The sequence below is a fragment of the Excalfactoria chinensis genome, chromosome 28 (genome assembly GCF_039878825.1).
Source record: "Excalfactoria chinensis isolate bCotChi1 chromosome 28, bCotChi1.hap2, whole genome shotgun sequence".
NCBI lineage: Eukaryota > Metazoa > Chordata > Aves > Galliformes > Phasianidae > Excalfactoria > Excalfactoria chinensis.
In genome coordinates, this window is record NC_092852.1 from 1041984 (window position 1) to 1063631 (window position 21648).

The window sequence follows — 21648 nt, forward strand, 5'->3', positions numbered from 1 at the left end:
GCACAGCACCTGGATCCGCACTGCAGGGCTGGCTGCATTGCGTGGGAAGGACGTGGGGATGTGGTGATGCTGGGGTGGGGGCAGAGCAGCAGGGATGGGGCTGAGAGCTGCCCAATGGCACTGGGATGGCTGCCCGCTCACTGGTTGCCCCCAGCTCCAAGGGATGGCAAAGTGGGCACGGCCTGTGCAGGGTTGGGGGCTTGGCAGCACCGTGCCGACTGCTCCCCCGTGGGCAAAGCACAGCCTCAGTGCGCTGCAGAGGGAAGGGGTACGGCTCGACCACACCGTGCAGGGAGGAGGAGGTCACCTTTATTCAGCAGCATTTGCCAGCCGCGGCGGTGCTGCGCGGTGCTTTGCTTGCTGAGGTGGGATCTCAGGTGCGGGGCGATGCCAGCTCTGCCCGCACGGCCTCACGCTCTCTGGGCAGGTTTGGGGGAGGACAAGGCAAAGAACGCGTCGGTGATGGCAGAGGGAAAGTAGCTGAGAGGGATGTAGATCAGCTTGGCATCCCAGCCAGCTGCATAGCGGCAGCGCGGGTAGCGGCTGGTCAGTGCGTGCTCCATGCAGTCCGTCACCAAGGAGAGGTTGGGGTTGCATCTCTTCTGCATCTTCCTCGCGGATGCCAGGACTAAGGGCAGAGGGAGGGGGCAGGAGCTGAGCTCGTGCCAAAGGGACCAAGAGGCCCCGCTGGGTCCCGGCGCAGCTCAGCACTGCGGTGCCAGGTGGGCTTTGGGGATGCACTCACAGTCCTGCAGGTATTTGTCCCCATAACTGGCTTTGGTTTCACTGGGCAGCCTCTCCCAGGTGCTGAGGAAGCTCTTCTCCAGGGCTGCAATGCTGGTGATGCCTGTCTTGAAGTAGCCCGGCTCGATGATGCTCACCTTCACCCCGAAGTGCCTCATCTCAAGCCTGGAAGGCAGCGATGCCACGGGATGGGAGCAGCAGAGTGGGGTGGGCTGCACGGGGACGGCCTCGCTGCGGGGCACAGGGGGGAAACCCAACCACAGAAGGAACCCCGAGCAGCCCAGCACGTGGCTGGGGTGATGCACGAGCAAACACTGACCGCAGTGGGACGGGATGGGGGCAGAGCAAACATTGGAGCCATTGCATGGGACACACAGTGGGGCAAGGTCCGAGCAGTGGGGTTCCCTGCCCGGTACCGGCACCGTAATGTTGCCAGGCAGAGCCTGGAGAGGTGCAGCCGTGTGGGGAGCGCAGGACTCACCGGAGGCTGTCGGAAAAGGCCTCCACGCCGAACTTGGAGGGGCAGTACCCGCCCCCGAAGATGGACAGCCGGCCCACCACGCTGGCCACGTTGACCACGCGGCCCCGCGCCTTCTTCACCAGCGGCAGGAGGCTGAGCGTCACCTCGATCAGCCCCACCAGGTTGACGTTCAACACCGCCACGAAGTCTTCCTTCCTCAGCCACTCGTTGGGGGCGGTGGGGACGGCGATGCCGGCGTTGTTCACCAGCCCCCACAGCCCTGCGATAGGGCCGGGATGAGCCGGGACCCCCTCCGGGCCACCCCCTCCCCACCCGGACCCCCTCCTACCTCTCTCCCCCACGCGTTCCCGCACCCACGCGGCAGCGGCGGCGATGCTGTGGCTGGACGTGACGTCCAGCAGGACGGTCTGCAGGCGCGACGAGGCGGCCGCCCGCAGCCTCGCGGCCCCCGACTCGGTCAGGCAGCCCGCCAGCACCCGCAGCCCCCTCGCGTCCAGCTGCCGTGCCAGCAGGCTGCCAAAGCCCGAATCGCAGCCCGTGATCAGCACGAACTTCTCGTCCAGGCCGGGCACCGTCTGCCGCTCTCGGTGCCAACGCCGCAGCAGCCAGAGCCCCAGCAGCGCCAGCAGCCACAGCCACATCGTGGGGCGGCAGCGGGAGCAGAAGGAGAAGGAACAGGAGGCGGAGGCGGCCGGGACTCGCTGAGCACAGCGGGGACACCGCAGCAAAGTGCAGAGCAGCGCAGCCCGTGCTGACCTTGGACCGGCCCAACCCTGCGGGGCCGGTCTGGGAGCAGCGTTGTGACAACGCATCTGAACACGGGGCCGGGCAGCGGCTCAGCCCGTCCTCCCTCGTCCCGTGCTTTCAAACCCCATCCGTGACCCCCCGGTCTCGCTGTCGGCCCTTTGGCAAAGCCGCCCCTCGTTGGCACGGGGCTGAGCGCATCCATCCCGCTGCCCTCGAACCACCCCGCGGCTGCCGCCCCACGCTGGGGCTCCGCTCCCGGCACTCGGCCGGCGTTCCGAGCAGGGACCGGGTCGGTGCCGGTGCTGAGCCCCGCGGGGGGGTCCCCGCCCCTCCGCTCCGGTGCCCCGACGGCCGGCGCTGCTGGAGCCGCGCGGCTCCGTTCCGGGAGGGGCCGAACTACATCTCCCAGCGACCCGCGGGTTCTTTCGGCCCCGCCGCTTCCCTCCGCTTCCCGCCATGGCGCCGTTCGAACCGGCTGCGTTACCGGAGCTGCTCCCGGTGTTCTACCGCCGGCTCTTCCCGCACGGCGCTTACGGCCGCTGGCTCGGCTACGGCGGCGGTGAGAGGCGGGACCGGGCGGGGAGGGGGAGTGCGGGGCCGGGACGGCGCACCGGGCGGGGTCCCCACGTGCCCCCCAAGCCGACCCGCTCCGCGTCCCCGCAGTGGAGAAGAACTACTTCCAGCTGCGGGAGTTCTCCTTCACGCTGCGGGACGACGTGTACGTGCGGTTCCAGTCGTTCGGGAGCCCGCAGGAGCTGGAGAAGGAGCTGCAGAGGACCAACCCCTACAAGATCGACATCGGGGCCGTCTATTCGCACCGCGTGCGTCCCCCCCCCGCTCCTTTTCCACCCCCGCTGGTTGCTGGATGGCAGCGCCGTGACCCCTCTGCTCCCCGCAGCCCAACCAGCACAACACGGTTCACCTCGGGGCGTTCCAACCCGTGGAGAAGGAGCTGGTGTTCGACATCGACATGACCGACTATGATGACGTTCGGACGTGCTGCAGGTCCCTGGGGAGAGGAGGGGGATTGGGGACGGGACGGGGGTTGCAGCCCCATAGGTGACCCAGATAAGGGATGCATGGCACCCATCTGACCGCTGTGCTCTGCCCACAGCTCGGCTGACATCTGCTCCAAGTGTTGGACTCTGATGACCATCGCTGTCCGTGTGATCGACCGCGCGCTCCTGGGTGAGGGATGCAGGGATGCAAACAGCCTCTGTGCACTGAGCACGTATCCAGACCCTGCTGTCCCTTGCGGTGCCTTCAAGTGGGGCTGGGGGAGCGCTGCCGTGGGGCTGAAGCAGGAGCAGAGGGTGTGCAGGTGCCCGGCGTGCTCCCCCAGCCCCATTGTGCCCCATAGAGGACCTGGGCATGAAGCACCGCCTGTGGGTGTACTCAGGAAGGAGAGGTGTCCACTGCTGGGTCTGCGACGACGCCGTACGCAAATGGTCCCCAGCTCTGCGTGCGGCTGCTGTGGAGTATCTGAGCCTGGTGAAGGTGGGTCTATGGAGGGGGAGGGGGGTTGTGCTGCCCACCTGCTCGGGCTGAGCACTCTGTCCTTTGCAGGGCGGATCTGAGACGGTGAAGAAGGTGAACCTCTCGGAGCCCGTGCACCCCTTCATCAGGTGGGTGGGGATGCTCTGCCCGGTGCGGAGCTGATGGTCACGGGGCGTTGAGCTTCTCCATCTGCTCCTCAGGCGGTCGGTGAACGTGGTGGAGAAATACTTTGAGGCGTATGCACTGCAGGGCCAGGACATCCTGGGCAGCCCCGAGCGCTGGGACAAAGTGCTGGCTCTGGTTCCAGAAGGTATCCTTCCAACTGCTGGGCTCGGGGTGGGGGTTGTGTTGGCTGCGATGGGCCTTAACAGCCCCACAGAGCACCGTGAGCTGCTGCACAGTGAGTTCCCCAAGAAGCGTGACTCGGGGCAGCGCTGGGAGCTGCTGAAGGGCCGCATGGAGCGGACGAGGGTGAGTGGCTGTGGGGCGGCTATGGGGCAGCTATGGGGCGGTTATGGGGCGGTGCTGCCCCTTTGACCAGCTGTACCCACAGCGGGCGGCGGGCAGCGGGAAGGGCACGGCGTGTTATGCGGACTGGGAGATCATGCTGCAGTACTGCTTCCCACGGCTCGACATCAACGTCAGCAAAGGCATCGGGCACCTCCTGAAGAGCCCGTTCAGTGTCCACCCCAAAACAGGTGGGTACCCCAAGACTGGGGTGGTACCCCAAAACTGGGGGGGTACCCCAAACAGGTGGATACCCCAACATGGGGGGGGTGCAGCTGTTTGTGGGGTCAGCACCCCGCTCTGGGCAACCCGGGCAGCAGCTCTGTGTCTTGCAGGCCGCATCTCGGTGCCTCTGGACCTGCAGAGGTTGGATGACTTCGACCCATTCGCGGTGCCCACCATCAGGTCAGTGAGTGGGGCTGGTGTGGGGGGAGCCCCCATTGTGAGCAGCCCCATTGTGAGCAGCCCCCATTATGAGCAGCCCCCATTATGAGCAGCCCCCATTGTGAGCAGCCCCATTGTGAGCAGCCCCATTGTGAGCAGCCCCCATTATGAGCAGCCCCCATTGTGAGCAGCCCCCATTGTGAGCAGCCCCCCCCGTCCTGCCCTGCCTTTCCCTGCAGCTCGCTGTGCCAGGAGCTGGATGCAGCTGGTGACGATGCAGAGCAGGAGGACGACGAGGAGCCGGAGCCGAAGCGGCGGCTGCGGGGTGAGCGGGGCGGCAGGGCGGGTTAATGGCTGTTGGGGGTTCAGACCCATCTCCCATATACCCCCCATATCTCAGATTACCGCCGGACGCAGCTGGCTCCCTATGTAAAGACCTTCGAGCAGTTCCTGGAGGAGATGGAGCGCGAGCGGCGCACGGAGCGGCTGCGGAGGAGCGGTGAGAGCTGGGGCAGCTCCACCTTCAGCTGCTCCTCTATGGCCGGATCCTCCATTAAACCCCATTTCTGCTCCTTCCCAGACCTGCAGGGAGAGTTCTGACCACGCACGGAGGCTGAACGACCCCCCCCCCCCGGCTTTGTGTCCCCTTCTCACTTTTGTTTAGTGCTTTTTTTGTACTTTTTGTACCCGAAATCCATTAAAACTTGCTGCTCAGCTCCGTGTCCGCCTCCCTGGGGCTGCGGGGTGGAAGGGATGGGGGTCCCGGGGAACGACTCCCGTTCTCGTGCCTCGGAACGTCCGAACGTGGCCCGGAACGTTCGAACGTGGCCCGGAACGTCCGAACGTGGCCCGGAACGTCCGTGCGCAGCCGGCGGGGCGGGCGGACGGAAGCGCGTTGCGCACTTCCCCCGGAAGTGATTGTCTTTCCGGAAGTCGCGCCTTCCGCCGCTTGGTCTCTTTCTGCCGCCATCTTGGGCTCCGCTTCCCCGTACAGTGAGTGTCGCCGCCGCCATCCGCCTCCATCCGCGGCCGCGTGGGGCCGAGAGCGCGGCCGAGCCGGGAGGGAGCGCGGGAGGGCGGCGGCGGAGCGGTCAGGGCCGTCGGTGAGGCCGGGCCGGCTCCGTGCGGCGGGGGAGGCGGCTGAGGCCGCGGTCGGGCTGAGGGGAGGCGGCAGAGTCGCGTAGGCCGCTGCCGGGCCGAGCCGTGGGGCCGCCTGGGATCCGCCCCGCGCCGGGTCCGCGCTGCCGTTTAACGGCACGGGAAGGTGCCGGTTGATGTCGGAGCCCCCGGTGTGCGGTGCCGTTGAGTGAGGCCCGTTGCCGGTGTCTGAAGGCGGCAATTCGGGCACGTCTTGGGGCGGCCGCGAGTCCGGTGTGGGTTTATTTTCCCCCTTTATCCACGCAGAAATGCCCGGCGAAGCTACAGAAACCGTCCCGGCCACGGAGCAGGAGCTGCCGCAGCCGCAGGCGGAGACGGGTAAGGAGGGAGAGCGGCCGGTGCTGGGGGAGCCGCCGGGGGGGGGGAGGAAGCAGCAGCGGCTGAGGGCAGCGCCGTGTGCTGCGTTGAGGCTCCTCAGTCCCAGCCTTGGCCTGTTGGATCCAGCAGCGTTTGGGGCCTTGGGTTGCAACGTGGGCACCTCTTATCTGCCCTCATTGTGTCCAGGTATAAGTCTGTGTGTGCTTTGTGTCAATGTGCGTGGTGTGACAAAGGCTGGAGTTACTTTTAGAGGGAGGTTTTCTCGTTAAAATGATGCTTTTTTTGTCTCTGCACGCTGAGGGAGGTGTTGCATCATCTACAGTGTGGCGTGAAAACACACACGGGGAGCTCATGCAGTGAGTGATGGTCAGATGGGTGATACGGCCAAGGGTGTGGGAGGGTGAGACCACGGGAGGAGCTGAGGCAGCCTGGACAGTGAGAAGGAGCGTTCATTGGCCTCGTGGAGCAGGTTGAAGTGATGGCTGCTGTGTGACAGCTGTGGCCGGGGGCAGCTGCTCTGTTCCCTGTCAGGCATAGCTGGGATTCCTGCAGCTCGGTTACATGCCAGGGGCTTGTGTCCCCGGGGCCTCCTCCTCCTGGGGCTCTGTGCTTCCTTGGGTCACCTTCTGTTATTGCTGTGCTGCTCTCAGATCTCTCACGGCGTCGTGGAGGTTGGGAGAAGTTGTTGATCCCAGGCAGCGTGTGCACAGCTGCCAGAGCTGTGACAGTGCTGTCCCCTGTCCTGGGGGGTGGGGAGGCAGAGGAGGGCTGCTGGACCCCTCTTGGTTGTTGTGGAGGTGGAATGGTGAGCTGTTGTGATCGTCCTCTCTGTGCTGAGCCAGCTCTTCTGGGGCCAGGCCAGGCAGGAAGCCGGGCTTGGGAGGGCTCATAGTGCAGGGTGGGAATCTTCAGTGGCTTCCTTTGGCTTTCATCTCATGTGTGTGGGAAGTTGGTGATGCTCAGCACAGAGGTCTCTGCATAGGGCAGGGCTGCAGCCTTTAGCTGGTCACAAGAGGCATTGCAGTCTATTTCTTGTAAACATCCCTTAACAAATTATACACAGTTTGCAAGAGTCCCACACTCCACGTTTGTTTGTGGAAGTGGCTGCTGGAGAAGGAGGGGGGGGGGTTATTTGTGGGGCTGATTGCAGGATGGTCTCACACTGTGCTCTCCATTGCATGTGGGTGAAGGAACAGAGAGGACTGGACAGATTTTCTTCTTGAGAGAGCAGAGTTTTCTTTCTGCTTGTTCAGGGCCAGGGGCCAGCTTGCTCTTGGCAGGACACGCTGCTCCTTTTTGAAGTGTTTATGGCTTCCCCCGGAGCTGAAGTTTCCTGGTGCACGCTGGCTGTCCTGACCAGTGGTTGGAGCATCCAGCACAGCAGCTGCAGGCTCCTCTGCTGCCCTGCATTTTGGAATAGCTTGAGGTCAGTAGGGTGTTAAAAACATCTTCTGAGCTGTGGTTCTTGGGGAAGAGAAAGCGAGTCTGCCTGAAGATGAAGCTGCTGTGAGTCCTGTGCGTGTTGCTGCTCTGGACAACAATGGTGAGGAGTGGAGTACCTGACTGGCTTTAGTCTTTACTTGGGAAAAATAGAGCCCTCCTGTAGGTGATCCATGTGAAGTGGCTCCTTCCTGCAGGACAGCAGGCAAGAGTCAGCATCCAAAAGGGAAGAAGGAAGAAATCTGCTCAAGTCACGTGGCTGCGGCTCTGTGATCTGGGTTGGGACGCTCAGCCCTTGGCAGGAGGCCTGGCCACATGCCCTGTCCTGTCTCCATGTCGCTGTGGGTGTGCAGGGCTGTGCTGCCCATAGAGCCAGTTCTGCTCTCCTGACTGGCGGTGCTGGTTGTGCTGGTCTGATCAGTGCTGCTGCCATGGGCTCTCACGCTGCCTCTCCCCCGCCCTGGGCTCCTTTGGTTCTGTGTCAGGCTTTGGGAATGGCCCAAGTGGAGGGCAGGGCCTGCTGCATGGGACGGGACAGCGGGCGCTCCCAGTGTGTGGTAACAAACTGTCCTTCTCACCATTCAGTTCCAGCTGTCCTCCCTCCTGCAGCCCCTGCTGCCTCTCCTCCTGCCACTGCGCCAGGTACCTTGTAACACCCCGTGTGTCACATTAACCACAGTGTGCTGTTCTGGATGTTTGTGGTTGCATTAACCCTAATGGTGTGCAGAGGGAGGACTCTGGGTCCTGGCCCTGTCCTGTGCTCAGAGGAGCCAGGTAGGCTTCCACCTGCTCCTCTTGAGGAGGCTGTTGAGGGAGGCTGGCTGCCTGCTGCTCTCCAGCTCAGTGTGTGTCACCCCTGAGCCAGGGACTGCTTCCCAGTGAGGTGGGTGTGCTGGAGCAGTGCTGCCCAGGGTGGGATCCCTGAGAGCCCTCAGGGCAATTTGCACTTGGGTTCTGGAGGTGTGGGGAGCCCATAGCCAGAAGACAGAGGACTGGCTGTTGTGTGTGTGTGTGTGTGTGTTTCTTCCTGCCCTGCCTTTGTTTTCTCTTATTTTTTTTCTCATGGGTTCACTTTGTTTCTTTCCTTCAGCTGTTCTTCCTGCTGCTCATTCCCTGCCTCTGACTCCAGCCCTGGGTCCAGATGCCCAGGCTGTTCCTGCAGAGCCACCCAGCTCTGCCCCAGCCGTGCCCCCAGCCCCTCTCTCCCCTGTTGTGGTACCAGCTGCAGCAATTCCTGTCTTTTCTGCCCCTCCCCAGCCCTCTGCCCCAGCTCTGCCCCTCCCAGTTACTTCTTCCCCTCCTCCAGCTCCAGTTCCACCGTCCCCAACTGGTTTTGCTGCCCAAGGTTCTCCAGGGCCTGCTGCTGCCCCAGTCAGCCCAGTATCTCCAGGACTCCCAGCCCCAGCATCACCAGTTCTGGCTGCACTTCCTGCTGCAGGGCAGGCAGCCCCCCCAGCAGCCTCCCCATCTCTAGTGAGTCCTGGCTGTCTCCCAGCTGCTCTCATGCCTCCTGTGAAAGTCTCTGCTCCTCCCAGCCCCACTGGAGCTGCAGCCTCAGCCCCTCACCCTGCACCTCCCAAGAGCCCTGGGGCAGCCCCAACTGCTTTGCCCCAGGCACCCCCCCAAGCAGCAGCCCCTGCAGGTACCACAGCTCCTCCCCAGAGCCCCCCTGCCATGCCAGTGCATCCTGCTGCACCCCTGCCCCCTCCAGCTGCTCCCCTGGGCCCAGCCCTGGCAGCCACCATCTCCCCACCCATCTTTCTGTCTGCCCCCATGGCGCTGGCCCCTCTGCTGCCGGGTGGTACAGTTCCCTGCAGCGCTGCTGCTCCCGTGCGGGGCTCCATGTCTGGTACTCCCATCTGTCCGCTGGCTCCAGCTGCTCCTTCTGGGACCATGACCTGTCCTGTGGGCCCTGCCTTGGCAGCTCCTGGCAGCCCTGCTGTTCCCCATTCTGTGGCCAGGCCACCCCCTGGGAACCCAGTTACTGTGACAGCCCCTGTTCTGCCCAGTCCATCCCCAGCATCTTCATTGTCCTCCTCAGGGCCACCAGCAGCAGCAGCTCCAGCTAAAGCAGCTCCAGCCATCCCTGTCTCACTGCCAGCTGCTGTAACTCCTGCTCCTGCCAGCCCCCTGCCTGTCACACCAGCAATGGCAGCTCCAGCCACCCCTCCTGCGGCCAAAGGAGCACCCCAGAGTCCAGTCACCACCCCGTCTGCTCCTGCTGCTGCGGTTCCTGCAGCTGTCCCAGCTCCAGCTGCCAACAAAGCAGCTCCCAAGAGCCCTGTTCCTGCCACACCAGCTCCTACAGCTGCCCCTGCTGCCACCAAGGCAGCTCCTCAGAGCCCTGTTGCTGCTACTCCAGCTCCTATAGCTGCCCCTGCTGCCACCAAGGCAGCTCCCCAGAGCCCCGTTGCTGCCCCCTCTGCTCCTGCTGCTGTGGTTCCTGCAGGTCCTCCAACTCCAGCTGCCCCTTCAGCCACCAAAGCAGCTCCCCAGAGCCCTGTTCCTGCCACACCAGCTCCTCCAGCTACTCCTGCAGCCACCAAAGCAGCTCCCCAGAGCCCTGTTGCTGCCCCTTCTGCTCCTGCTGCTGCGGTTCCTGCAGGTCCCCCAACTCCAGCTACTCCTGCTGCCACCAAAGTGGCTCCCAAGAGCCCTGTTGCTGCCATTCCAGCTCCTGCAGCTGTCCCTGCTGCCACCAAAGCAGCTCCCCAGAGCTCTGTTGCTGCCCCTTCTGCTCCTGCTGCTGCGGTTCCTGCAGGTCCCCCAACTCCAGCTACTCCTGCTGCCACCAAAGTGGCTCCCAAGAGCCCTGTTGCTGCCATTCCAGCTCCTGCAGCTGTCCCTGCTGCCACCAAAGCAGCTCCCCAGAGCCCTGTCAGCAAACCCTCTGTTCCCGCTGCTGTGGTTCCTGCAGCTCCCCAGAGCCCAGACACTGCTCCCTCTGTCCCTGCTGCTGCAGTTCCTGCAGCTCCCCAGGCTGCAGCTGCCCCTGCTGCCAACAAAGTGGCTCCCCAGAGCCCTGTTACTGCTGCACCAGCTCCTGCAGCTCCTCCAGCAGCAGCCAAAGCAGCTCCTGGGAGCCCAGCTGCTGCCCCCTCTGCCCCTGCCAGCTCCCCCCCTGTCACACCTGTGCTGGCAGCTCCAGCTGCACCCCCTGCAGGCAAGAAGTCCCCGAAGAGCTCTGCTGCTGCCACATCCTCTCCCTCTGCTGCAGCGGCTTCAGCAGGTTCTGCAGCTCCAGTTGCCCCCACTGCAGCCAAAAAGCCCCCAAAGGGCTCTGCTGCTACTCCTTCTGCTGCACCAGCCCAAGCTGCCCCCACTGCAGCCAAAAAGCCCCCCAAGAGTCCTGCTGCTGCCCAGTCTGCTCCCTCTGCTCCTGCCACAGCTCCACCAGCCCAAGCTGCCCCCCCTGCAGCCAAAAAGTCCCCTAAGAGCCCCACTGCTGCCCCATCTGCTCCCCCTGCAGCTCCAGCATCTTCAGCTGCAGCCAAAGCACCTCCCAAGAGCCCCACTGCTGCCCCATCTGCCCCCCCTGCAGCTCCAGCACCTTCAGCTGCAGCCAAAGCACCTCCCAAGAGCCCCACTGCTGCCCCATCTGCCCCCTCTGCAGCTCCAACACCTTCAGCTGCAGCTAAAGCACCTCCCAAGAGCCCCACTGCTGCCCCATCTGCTCCCCCTGCAGCTCCAGCACCTTCAGCTGCAGCCAAAGCATCTCCCAAGAGCCCCACTGCTGCCTCGGCAGCCCCTTCTGCTCCCTCTGCCCCCCCTGCAGCCAAGGCAGCTCCTGCCAGCCCATCAGCCCCCGGCACACTGCCTCCAGCTCCAGGTGCTGCTGCCTCAGCCCCGGGGGCTGCTGGTGCCCTCCCAAAGCCAGCAGCTGATCGTGCTACACCCCAGAAAGCAGAGGCCGCCCCTCCTGCCTCTTCTGTGCCAAATGCTGCCCCTGCTAAGAAGCAGCCCCCCACCACTAAGGGCAGCAAGCAGGCTCCACGTCCATCCCCAGCCAAGCCTGCTGGGAAAGCCCCCGTTCCTGCCAGCACTGCTGTTGATGACGATGATGACCTGCCCCCCCTGATCCCCCCCGAGGTGCCCGCTGCCGAGCCGCCGCTGCAGCCCATCCTGGTGGACCTCTCTCCCCGAGCAGCCGTGGCCCCTGCCGAGGCCCCTGCTCCTAAGCAGCCCGTCGTGAAGAATGACAAGGGTACTGCTGGTCAGCACAGTTTGCCGTGTGCATGGAGTGTCACTTGGCTGCCCACTGGATACTAACCCAGCACGGGGCCCTGAGTGCCCCCCGTGTCGCTCGGTGCGTCCGCGGGTGTGCAGTGCTGAGAGTGGGGTGAGGGGTGGTGGGGGTGGGGGGGTGTCGCTGTGCCATCACCTCTCCAGGGCTCGGTGCCTGCAGGCTGCTGTCACTAACAGCGTGTTGTCAGGCACGGAGCACGGTGTGACCTGTGTGGGTGTTGGGACTGCTGCCTGAGCTGGTTTCATGCTGGATCTATGGGAAGAGCTGCTCCGTGCTGTGCCCGGCTGTGTGTGTCCGGGTTTGGCTGTGGGTTTCCCACTGTCCATCCCCCAGCAGAGCGTAGCTGGTGGCTGTGCTGGTGCCTGGGCTGTTGGCATCACCCAGCAACCTGCAGAGATCTTTGTTGTGGGCTCCTGTGTGCGTGGTGTGTACAGAGGCGCTTTCCAGAGAAGGAAACGGGCCTGAATTTGGGTGGCAGCTGCATGAGAGAGCACTGAGCTCACCCTGCAGCCTGCTCTGCGGGCTGGAGACACACAGCTCTGCTTTGTTCTGGAAGGTACCATGCACTGCATGAGCTGGTGGAGCAGCTAACCTGAGTGTCCAAAAGGCTGTTTTTGATGAGAGCTTTCAAACCGAGTATAGATCATCCTGTCATCGAGTCACAGAGAGGTGCAGCAGCCCCAAGGGCCTGGTGGGCTGGGTCTTGGTTCCGTGCCGTGTCTCAGCTCCTGCAGCGCCTGCAGCTGAACAGGTTTGAGGAGCTCTGAGAGCATTGCTGCTGACTCACTGGGCCGTGGCGCTGGGCTGAGCCTTTAGGCACACATAGAGCTCAGCCCCACAGAGCACTGCCTGGCCCCTGCTGTGGCTTCTCTGGCTGCTCTTGGGCATCTTCCACCATGGCAAGAGGCAGGAGGAGGCAGGGAGCTGGTGGCTCTGGTTGGCCTGCTGCAGTCCCTGCTCGTGGCTGCAAAGGAAAGCTCTTCCCACCAGGTGTTACTCAAGCACACCGACTGGAAACGCATTTCACTTGGAATTCAAATCACCAGCAACAGCTGACACTAAGGCATTAGGGTTTCCGTGAGCTTACTGTGTCCCCTGGAGCTGCCTGAAGCTCCTGGCAAGGTGCTGAGCTGAGAACTGTGACATTCATTTCTGCAGGGTCCGGAACAGAGTCTGACAGCGATGAGTCTGTACCAGAGCTTGAAGAGCACGACTCCACGCAGGCCACAACACAGCAGGCACAGGTAGGGAGGGGTGCAAGCCAGCCACCCCCTGTGCCCTGTGGGGACAGACAGATGCCCTGTACCCCACCAGCTCTGTATGGTTGTCACAGCAGTCTCATATTTGCTCTCCTTGCAGCTTGCAGCAGCAGCTGAAATAGATGAAGAACCTGTTAGCAAAGCAAAACAGAGCCGGAGTGAAAAGAAAGCACGGAAGGTAAGAGGAAGGCGGGTGGGCAGACGTGCACGTGGACAAGCTGTGGCTTTGGGATCTGGCATATTACCCCTGAGTACTTGGTGTTTGCCTTGGGAAGCCATTCAAAGCAGCAGCTCCTCACCTCCCAGCCCAGCACTGCAGCAGCAGGGCCTGTGGAAGCTGCAAGAGGTTCATATCACTTTTTGCCTTCATTAGACCCCTAGGCGAGGGAATGTCCCTGTTCACAGGCAAAATCCTTTTGTCTGGAGTGGCTCCACGTGATCCATGGATGATGTGGATCCATGATGTAGATGGGACTTAAATGTTTCCTCCCAGACTGTGCTGTGTCAGTCTGAAAACCTGAGAATGGTGAGGGGACACAACTCACGGGCTGAGCTGTTTTACCTCTTCATCCCTTCACTTCTCTTTCTCGTTTGTTTTTCAGGCAATGTCTAAACTCGGCCTCCGCCAGGTCACAGGAGTAACCAGAGTCACCATCCGCAAATCTAAGAACATCCTCTTTGTCATCACAAAACCAGATGTGTACAAGAGCCCAGCATCAGACACCTATATAGTCTTTGGAGAAGCAAAGGTCAGCTGACAGCCGTGCCAGGCAGTCACACTCCTCCGTGTTCACAGCAGCAGGGAGCTGTGAGGGGTGGTGGGGGTTTGTTCTTGCTGCCTACACCCCTGTTTGTGCCCTGGGGTGGTGCAGGCAGGCCCACAACCCACACTGATGTCTCGCATCCCCGTGGGGTGCTGCTGAGCCCATGTGCCGCCATCACACTGCACGGACCTGGCCTCACTTTTGCTCTTTCCCTCCTCCAGATTGAAGATCTGTCCCAGCAGGCCCAGCTGGCGGCTGCCGAGAAGTTCAAAGTGCAAGGAGAAGCCGTCTCAAACATCCAGGAAAACACACAGACCCCCACCGTGCAGGAGGAGAGCGAGGAAGAAGAGGTGAGCCTTCCCCAGGCGGCCCTGCAGGGCTTCCCCATCCATCTCCTGCCTGCTGTGCTGTCTCTGATGGGCAGCCAGGCAGGATTTGTGTGCAGGCACGCAGTTCTCCATCTGCCTCAATGGCAGAAGGGTGCGGATCCTTGGGGGGGCTGCAAGGAGCAAAGCGTGCTGAGCTGCAGTCAGAGCTGGACGCTGCTTTCTTAGGTTGACGAAACCGGTGTGGAGGTGAAAGACATCGAGCTGGTCATGTCCCAGGCCAACGTGTCCAGAGCGAAGGCGGTCCGTGCCCTGAAGAACAACAGCAACGACATTGTAAACGCTATAATGGTGAGCTGCTGTGTGCTGGGGGGGGCTGCATCCCACATCCCATGTCCCACATCCCATATCCCATGTCCCACCTCTGTGCTGTTTGAGGCCTACCTCAAATAGGCCTCAAACAATAGGCCTCATTGCCGCCATTGGGGGATCCTACTGATGCCTCTTTCTTTCTCCTCAGGAGTTGACGATGTAGCCGAATGGAGGAGGAGGAACCTATTATTATTTTTTTTTTTTCTTTTTTTTTTTTTTTTTTGGTTATTTCAGAGAAGAGATAAAGGAACCTACATTTAACATTTGTACTTGTTTCTATCAGTTAATAAAAGTTAATTGATAGAGCCGCACTGACTGAGGCCGCAGCTTCTTTTGGACGCGCGCATACAGGCCGCCCCCCCCAACCCCGTCTCCATGGCAACAGCCGGCTCCGCCCACTCGGCGGCGTGCGCAGTGCGCATGCGCGCCGAGAAGCTGCTAGAAGGGAGGAGGGAGCGGGCGCGCGAAGGCGGGGGCGGAAGGGGGCGTGGCCAAGGCGGGGAGGGCGGGCTGTGCCGCGCGCCGGAGGCGACACGCGGGACACGCGCATGCGCAGCGGAGGCGGCCGAATCGGCGCGGCGGTATTTTGCTGCGTCACCGACGTTGGGCGCCGCCGCCGCGCGGAGCATTGTGGGAGCCGAGGCCGCGCCGAGCCCGGAGCCTTCGGAGCGCCCGGAGCTCTTCGGCCCGCACCGCCCCGCCGCCATCACCGCCACCAACGGAGCGGAGCGCCCCGCAGCCGGACGGGCCGTCCCTCCCGCCGAGCAGCGCCAGCCGGAGCCGCCGACGCCACTCGCCATGTGAGGCCCAGAGCGGGGCTGTGTGTGTGTGGGGGTGGGAGCGCTCCGGTGCGCGCCACGGCCGGGCCCGGCCTGGAGGGGGTGGGCGGGCCGGGGGGGGCCGGGGGGGGCCGGGCGCTGAGCGCTGCCGGTGTTGGGCCGTTCAGCTCCATTCGAAGAGCGGGGATTGAAGTGAACGCGAACAGCGGCGCCGTCCCGGTGCTATCCGTCCCGGTGTTACCCGGCCCGGTGTTATCCGTCCCGGTGTTATCCCTCCCGGTGCTATCCGGCCCAAAGTCTCGTCGCTTGAGGCGGATAAACGTGTGTTGCTCGGTGATGCATCCAACGGCTCTATCGCCTGTAGGGCCCGCAGCGCGGCTGCTCTGCAACACTGAGCTCCGGGGCTGCTGAATGGGAGTGAAAAGGAGCAAAGCGTCGCATTGCTGAGAGCTGCGTGTAACCTTTGAAGGCTGCATCGTCCCGAAACAGCAGCGCTGCTGAACCTCAGTGCTGCTAAACCTCAGCGCTGCTGCGTTGCGCCTCGGGTTGTTCTCAGGGCCTGCAGCTCCCACGTGGTGCCCGGAGCTGAAAGCAAAAGTAGTTAATGCAGAACAAAACTCCTTATGGCGGCTGTGGAGCTAAGAGGGTTCCAGGTGATCCTGGTTATGGGGTGAGGATCTTGATCCAACTGCAGCCATCCGGGCTGTCAGGGCGCTTTCCAGGACGGGATGTGTCCTCCCAGTGGGTTGCAGTGTGTTGAATGGGTAAGAGGAAGCACGTGGGCAGCTTTGGGAACTGGGTGGCCTCGAGTTGTGCCTGGTGTGATCTGAGCTCGTTGTAGGGTTGCAGGGCCTGAGGATCCCCCCAGCTGTGCCTACCAAGGGGTGAGGGGGCTTCTCAAGCCAGCACAGTGCTGCAGTGATCGTTGCCATCCTCATTGGGCAGCGATAGGACAAGGGGGAGTGGTTTGAAAGTGAGACAGGGGAGGTTTAGGTTGGATCTGAGGAGGAAGTTTTTCACTCATAGGGTGGTGATGCACTGGAACAGGTTGCCCAAGGATGTTGTGGATGCCCCATCCCTGCAGGCATTCAAGGCCAGGCTGGATGTGGCTCTGGGCTGCTGGTTGGTGACCCTGCTCACAACAGGAGGTTGGAACTCACCAACTCACTCTGGTCCTTTTGAACCCAGGCCATTCTATGATCCCATGACCAGACAAGGGTTCAACACAAGCGTAGAGTAGCAGTGTCTGTTCAGAAGGTCACCAGAATCTACAGGTGATGGTGAGAGGAATTTGGGGAGGGCTCCGTTGCTGCGCTGGGTGCTGTTCTGTGCCTGGCAGTTTGTTGTTGGGTGGGACTTCGGGTTTATTTGCTCAGTTCCAGAGCAGTCTGAACGTGGTTAGCACAGGAGAGTGATCCATCACCAAAGCACACACAACGCTCCGCTCGACAGTGTTGGCATAAGGCTGAGGTAATGTTCAATTAATTTATTCTGCTCTCATGTTATGAGCTCAGCTGAGCGAGGAGGAAACGCGGAGCTTTGCTTAATGATCCCAACATCCTCCTCGGTGCCGTGAGGAAATGGGGTCTGGGTCTGCTTGGGTGAGGGGGGTTCCCACCTGCACTGCTCAACCCGGGTCTGCTCAGAGCAGCAGCACAGCATGAGATGGTGGCTTCTGGTGGTGATTCCTGTCTAGCTGCCCTATTCAGATGGTGAGTCTTGCCTTAAGTGCTGCATCCAGCAGCCCAGGGAAGGCCTCTGTTTCCCCTATGAGAGGGGGAAAGAAAGGTGAGACTTTAGGCACGGTTTTAATGTGGTGCAGTGAGTGTATTTCAGCATCTGGGGAGGTAACAGAAGTTTGCTGTTAGGAACATGAGTTGCATTGTAGGAAGCTGTTGTGCTGTTGGTGCCCCTGAATGCTGCATCTTGGCCAAGATACCAACATCGGGGCTGGGTTAGAACAGCACAGCCAAGGGAACGTGCCCAGCTCCCAGGGAAGGCTGGGGATATCTCCATTGACACTGCAAACATGTGCAGAGTCTTCTTGCTATTCACAAGAGCCTCAGCACCGTGCTTAGCGGGGACACTGAGGCTGCTGTTGTGATAACAGCACGCTGCAGTGCTGCACTGGGTGGTGGGATCTCTGTCCCTTGGCACTGTGAGCAGCAGCTGCTGCGTGGTGCTCTGCAGGGCAGGCTTGTTGTAGGTGCCCACGGTGTTGGCTGCTCTCACAGCTGCAGGCTCGCTCACCTTTAGCGGCTGCAATCCCAGCTCTTTGCAGGCAAGAAGAATAGTGGGGTTTGAACTTAAAACAGCATCTATGAGAGTTGTGGCTGTGGGGCTGCCTTGTGCTCCCAGCAGTGGCTGCACCCCACGGGTCACAGTGCAGGTGAGCTCAATACCAGCAGCTGAATGGGCTGGGAGTTGAGATCTGCTCGGAAAGCTTAGCGGCGGTCACCCCGATGGAACATTCTGGAAACTTAATCCGTCTTTGGTTGGGTTCTCTTGCTGTAATGCTTTAAAGTGCAGCGCTGAGTCCGAGCACTTCGCAGCATGAAGGTGCTATAGAGAGCGGCACCTTATTCTGTGCGTCCTGATTTGCTTTCACTGCCTGGAGCTGTGCTGTAAATACCAAAGGAAATGACAGTTGGGTTCAGAACAGGAAACTTCAGGCCCAGCACTGGAATTGCAGCGTTGCTCACACACCTCTGGGAGCAAAGAGTCTGTGCTCACCCTGCCATAGCAACAGCAGCTCCTGGGTCTGGGGTGGATGCACTCAAACAGTGCTGCTCACCTGGAGGCTGAGCTGCCTGTATGGAAGCTGAGGAACCCAGCAGTGTTTTGTGCAGCCGTGGGCTGACAGCGGTTGGTTCTGCTGGCTGCAGGAGGGCAGAAGCTGCTGTCTGTCTCAAGGGGGGCCAGCTTGGAGCTGCAATCTGCAGGTGTAGGGAGTTAAATGTGGGTCAGAATGCTGCTGGTTTGGTGGTACTGATCCCAGCTGGGTTTGATGTGAAGGCCCATCTTCAGCCTCCATGTCAGCTTTAAATGCTCTTTTAAAGGTGGCTAATTGTAAGCTTGTAGCTAAGAACAAGCAGGTTTCCAAATGCACTCGGGCTGCTCTGTCTGCACCCCAGGAGAAACGGGAGGGAAGCTGAAGGCGAGCTGAAATCCTAACCTGAATGTCTTTAAATGGTCTCCCTGCAGGCAGCCTGCTTCTGCAAAGTGGTACGACCGAAGGGATTACGTCTTCATCGAGTTCTGCGTGGAAGACAGTAAAGTTGTCAATGTAAATTTTGAGAAGTCCAAACTTACGTTCAGGTAAGTGCTGGGTCACCTCAGCACAGGGACACCCTCAGCTGCAGCAGTGCTGATGAAGCGATGCTTTCTCTTAAAGGAGGGAGCTCTGTTACCAACCTTTATTTATAGCATAAGGCATTTCCTGCTCAACGCTCTTTTGTTCTTTGTTCTCTCCCCAGTTGTCTCGGAGGAAGCGATAACTTTAAACATTTAAACGAAATCGACCTTTTTAATAATATTGATCCAAATGTAAGTACCTTCTGCAGCTCTTCTACCACGTTCTTAACGCCGCGTGCAGAATGTTCAGCTCTTTCTCATTCACGTTGCCTGCCTTTCCTGAAGCGAGTTGCACCCTGCAGAGGAGAGCTGCTCCCCTAACTGCTGCTGCTTCTATCCCTGTGCTGCTCCCTGTTTGCCCCTCCTCACCTGTGGGCACAGGAAGGGGTTTTGCTCAGGCAATCCCAAGCACTCTGTGCTGCTTCACCCGTTGCATTTCCTCACTTTTAATTGTAGTAATGATCAGGACGAGGAATAACTTAGCTTAAAACAAGGAATAATATGAGTTTGTGATGGTGTTAACGATTACTAAACTAACAATTATTGTCCTTTTTATGTCTTTCTTTCCCCAGGAATCAAAGCATAAAAGAACAGACAGATCTATCTTGTGTTGTTTACGAAAAGGAGAATCTGGTCAGGCATGGCCAAGGTTAACAAAAGAGAGGGCGAAGGTGGGTTTCATCCCCTCAGTGGCCGTAGCAGCAGCACTTGATGGCCCCTCTGTTTTTGGGTGGGAGTGTGTGTGGGGGGTCATGTTTGAATGGTGCAGCATTGCTTGCTTTGCTGGTTGGGGTGGCAGTTCTGGTAGCTTTCATCCCATGTAGTAACAGCTCGTCTTTAATTTTTGTTATGTTAACCTGCAGCTCAACTGGCTCAGCGTGGATTTCAACAACTGGAAAGACTGGGAAGATGATTCAGATGAAGACATGTCCAATTTTGATCGCTTTTCTGAGGTACGGGAAGATGAATTCCTGGAGGTTTGGGTTTCTTTTGGCTGGCTGTGTGAGCTAGCAGTGACCGACAGCTTTAGAGAGTTACCTTCCTCTGCCTTCCTCCTGCTCTCTGTGTGCCTTACTCAGCACAAAAGGTCTTTGGTACGGTGCTGATGAGCAGGAGAGCTCAAGGTAGGAAATAACAGCTCTGGAGCAGACTGCAGTTGCTTGAACTCATGCTGTGGGCTCTTGGCACTGCAGCTTGTGCTCATTATCAAATGCAAAATGAATGTTTGTCCCACTGGTGTCGGTCACCTTGTGATTTCTGCATAGCAGCAGCAAGGCTTGTCAAAACAGCTGGTGGCTGTTGGTTATCGTAATCTTAAGTTAGTTTGTAGGGTTTTAGTCCCATTCACATGGCTTTTATCTTTCTGAAACAGATGATGAACAACATGGGTGGAGATGACGATGTAGACTTACCAGAAGTAGATGGGGCAGATGATGTAAGTACTTTGCAGTATGTAGGTCTGGCTAAGCACAGCTTGCTTTCCCCACTTCAGCATAGTTCTAAGCATAAATGATGCCAGACCTTGCTTGTTAAATGATGTAGTTGAGCAGAAATAGTCCTTTTCCCCTTCAGTTGTGCTGGGGGCAGTCACAGCAATGTGTCCCAGGTAGCTCTGGTGTTATACACCTTCCTGCAGTGATTGCTCATTGCTGGTTTGTAGACGACTACTGGTAAAGCTTAACTCAGTCATGTCCTGAAGAACCTGTACTTGCTTGGAATATGCTCTGACAGCAGGCTTGCTACTTGTGAAAGTGCCCTCAAGCATCATCTGCTCCACTTAATGTCATTTCTTCTTTTCAGGACTCACCAGACAGTGATGATGAGAGTAAGTTGCCGGCCGTGGTTTATTTCTGCCCCTGTGCAGCAGTCTGTGTGTGCTGAGGGTGGAGGGAGCTGTGCTGCCTTGTGGGTCACACTAAACCCAGGCTACCAGCTAATGCCAGCACCTCTCTTCAGCAGTGTGTAATGTCGTAATGTGGAAAGCCCTCCCCACACCAGCATGAAACACTTGTGTGACCTTCCTGGGCTGCTTTAGCCCTGCTGTAGCTTTGGCTGTGAGAGCAGCACTCGCTCACATGAGCAGCAGTGCCTTCAGTGCTGGCACAGTTTAACTCGTGCCTTGCCAGCAGTGTCAGTGCAAAGATCTTCCTTGCAAAGAGGCCAGCAGCACTGAGCCCAGAGACCCTGAACTGCTCTGTGCCTTTCCTGGCTATGGGCTGTATCTTCTTGCTCGTGTTCCCTGTGATGCAATATGGCAGCTGGTAGCTTTATTTTTGTTCTTACACCTGGTTTTGTTTTAAACACTCACACTTTTCTCTTCTTTCCTCCCTAGAAATGCCAGATCTGGAGTAAGGAAAACTGTTGTCTTCAGGGTTTGGGGAAAGAACTTCATCACATTTCATAATTGAGATAAGAATTGTTGAGTTGATAGCCCTAAAGGGGAGATATTGCATCCTTTAACCCATTTATTTTTTTGGTTTCCCAGTCCATTTGAAATGGCTTCACTGATGGTAGGTGTGTACCATTGCGGGGGGGGGAGGGGGGCAGTCTTAAAGCCACGAGAGGCAATAAACCTTATGCATCAATTCCACACTTCCAAAAGCAAAACCCCAATTGAAGTATGGGCCAAGATCCATCCTCAACACTGGCAATAAAGCTGACAGAGCCCTCCTTGCCTCGTAGCAGACATCAGAGCGGAGCAGGCTTTGCCGTCCTGTGCTCAATTGGCATTTTTATCCCCCCCCCTTTTTGTGGCTCACGGTTCAATCTTTAACAAACCAACCCCCCCCTTTATTTCCTTCCATTGGCTCTATGGATTGAACAAGCTGCTCAATATACCTCTGTGGTGTCTTCAGGTCTGTTCCACTCATGTTTTTAAAAAAAAAAAAGGAAACAAAAAAACCCCTGTTTGCTATTTAATGCCCAGTTTGGCTCTTTAAAGGCTGCGTGCCCCACACTGCGGCCTTGAGACCCAAGTCCATCCCCATGGAGCTGCTGTGGGGCTGTTGCTTGTGGATCGATGTGAGACCAAACCTTCTTTGCACTGTTGGGATGGAAACGAGTTGAGAACATCCGCTGGGACCCGACGGGCCTTTTTTTTGTTCAAAAACCTCCATTTTCTGTTCAGAACGGTGGGAATTTTTTTAATGTCTGCATTCTTTCTAATAAACTGTTGAAGACTCCAGCACGGCTCCGCTCCATTATGGCTCCATTATGGCTCTGATCCATCATGGCTCCATTATGGTTCCAATATGGTTCCATTATGGCTCCGC

The 21648-nt window shown here is 59.4% G+C and overlaps 5 protein-coding genes across 6 annotated transcripts; 4 read left to right on the forward strand and 1 right to left on the reverse strand.

The window, feature by feature from the left end:
* Positions 1 to 395: 395 nt before the first annotated feature.
* Positions 396 to 2088, reverse strand: LOC140263218 (retinol dehydrogenase 16-like). The gene is made up of 4 exons (XM_072358013.1): positions 1554 to 2088; positions 1226 to 1484; positions 746 to 909; positions 396 to 628 (listed from the first exon to the last, which is right to left on the reverse strand). Exons 1-4 carry the CDS (start codon positions 2035 to 2037, stop codon positions 411 to 413), a joined length of 1125 nt encoding a protein of 374 aa, XP_072214114.1. The 5' UTR covers positions 2038 to 2088; the 3' UTR covers positions 396 to 410.
* Positions 2089 to 2411: 323 nt separating this feature from the next.
* PRIM1 (DNA primase subunit 1) lies at positions 2412 to 5075 on the forward strand. Of its 2 annotated transcripts, none has more exons than XM_072358020.1 (13): positions 2412 to 2531; positions 2636 to 2793; positions 2871 to 2977; positions 3087 to 3160; positions 3333 to 3469; positions 3539 to 3597; positions 3670 to 3779; positions 3849 to 3940; positions 4023 to 4167; positions 4312 to 4381; positions 4600 to 4685; positions 4761 to 4859; positions 4941 to 5075. In XM_072358020.1, the coding sequence occupies exons 1-13, from the start codon at positions 2429 to 2431 to the stop codon at positions 4958 to 4960; spliced, it is 1260 nt and encodes a 419-aa protein (XP_072214121.1). In that variant the 5' UTR covers positions 2412 to 2428; the 3' UTR covers positions 4961 to 5075. The 2 variants fall into 2 exon arrangements, with proteins under 2 accessions (XP_072214121.1, XP_072214122.1); XM_072358021.1 differs by having other exon boundaries at positions 4778 to 4859; positions 4941 to 5063.
* Positions 5076 to 5278: 203 nt separating this feature from the next.
* On the forward strand, positions 5279 to 14554 carry LOC140263225 (nascent polypeptide-associated complex subunit alpha). Its single transcript, XM_072358024.1, has 8 exons — positions 5279 to 5353; positions 5765 to 5836; positions 12681 to 12766; positions 12882 to 12959; positions 13384 to 13530; positions 13767 to 13895; positions 14100 to 14222; positions 14392 to 14554. The coding sequence occupies exons 2-8, from the start codon at positions 5767 to 5769 to the stop codon at positions 14404 to 14406; spliced, it is 648 nt and encodes a 215-aa protein (XP_072214125.1). The 5' UTR covers positions 5279 to 5353; positions 5765 to 5766; the 3' UTR covers positions 14407 to 14554.
* On the forward strand, positions 7569 to 11601 carry LOC140263224 (uncharacterized). Its single transcript, XM_072358023.1, has 2 exons — positions 7569 to 7918; positions 8367 to 11601. Exons 1-2 carry the CDS (start codon positions 7708 to 7710, stop codon positions 11543 to 11545), a joined length of 3390 nt encoding a protein of 1129 aa, XP_072214124.1. The 5' UTR covers positions 7569 to 7707; the 3' UTR covers positions 11546 to 11601.
* Positions 14555 to 14910: 356 nt separating the features above from the next.
* Positions 14911 to 21560, forward strand: PTGES3 (prostaglandin E synthase 3). The gene is made up of 8 exons (XM_072358141.1): positions 14911 to 15043; positions 18227 to 18340; positions 18499 to 18568; positions 18949 to 19047; positions 19240 to 19329; positions 19749 to 19811; positions 20177 to 20201; positions 20709 to 21560. Coding segments are annotated over exons 1-8 (483 nt in total). The 5' UTR covers positions 14911 to 15041; the 3' UTR covers positions 20729 to 21560.
* Positions 21561 to 21648: the final 88 nt, after the last annotated feature.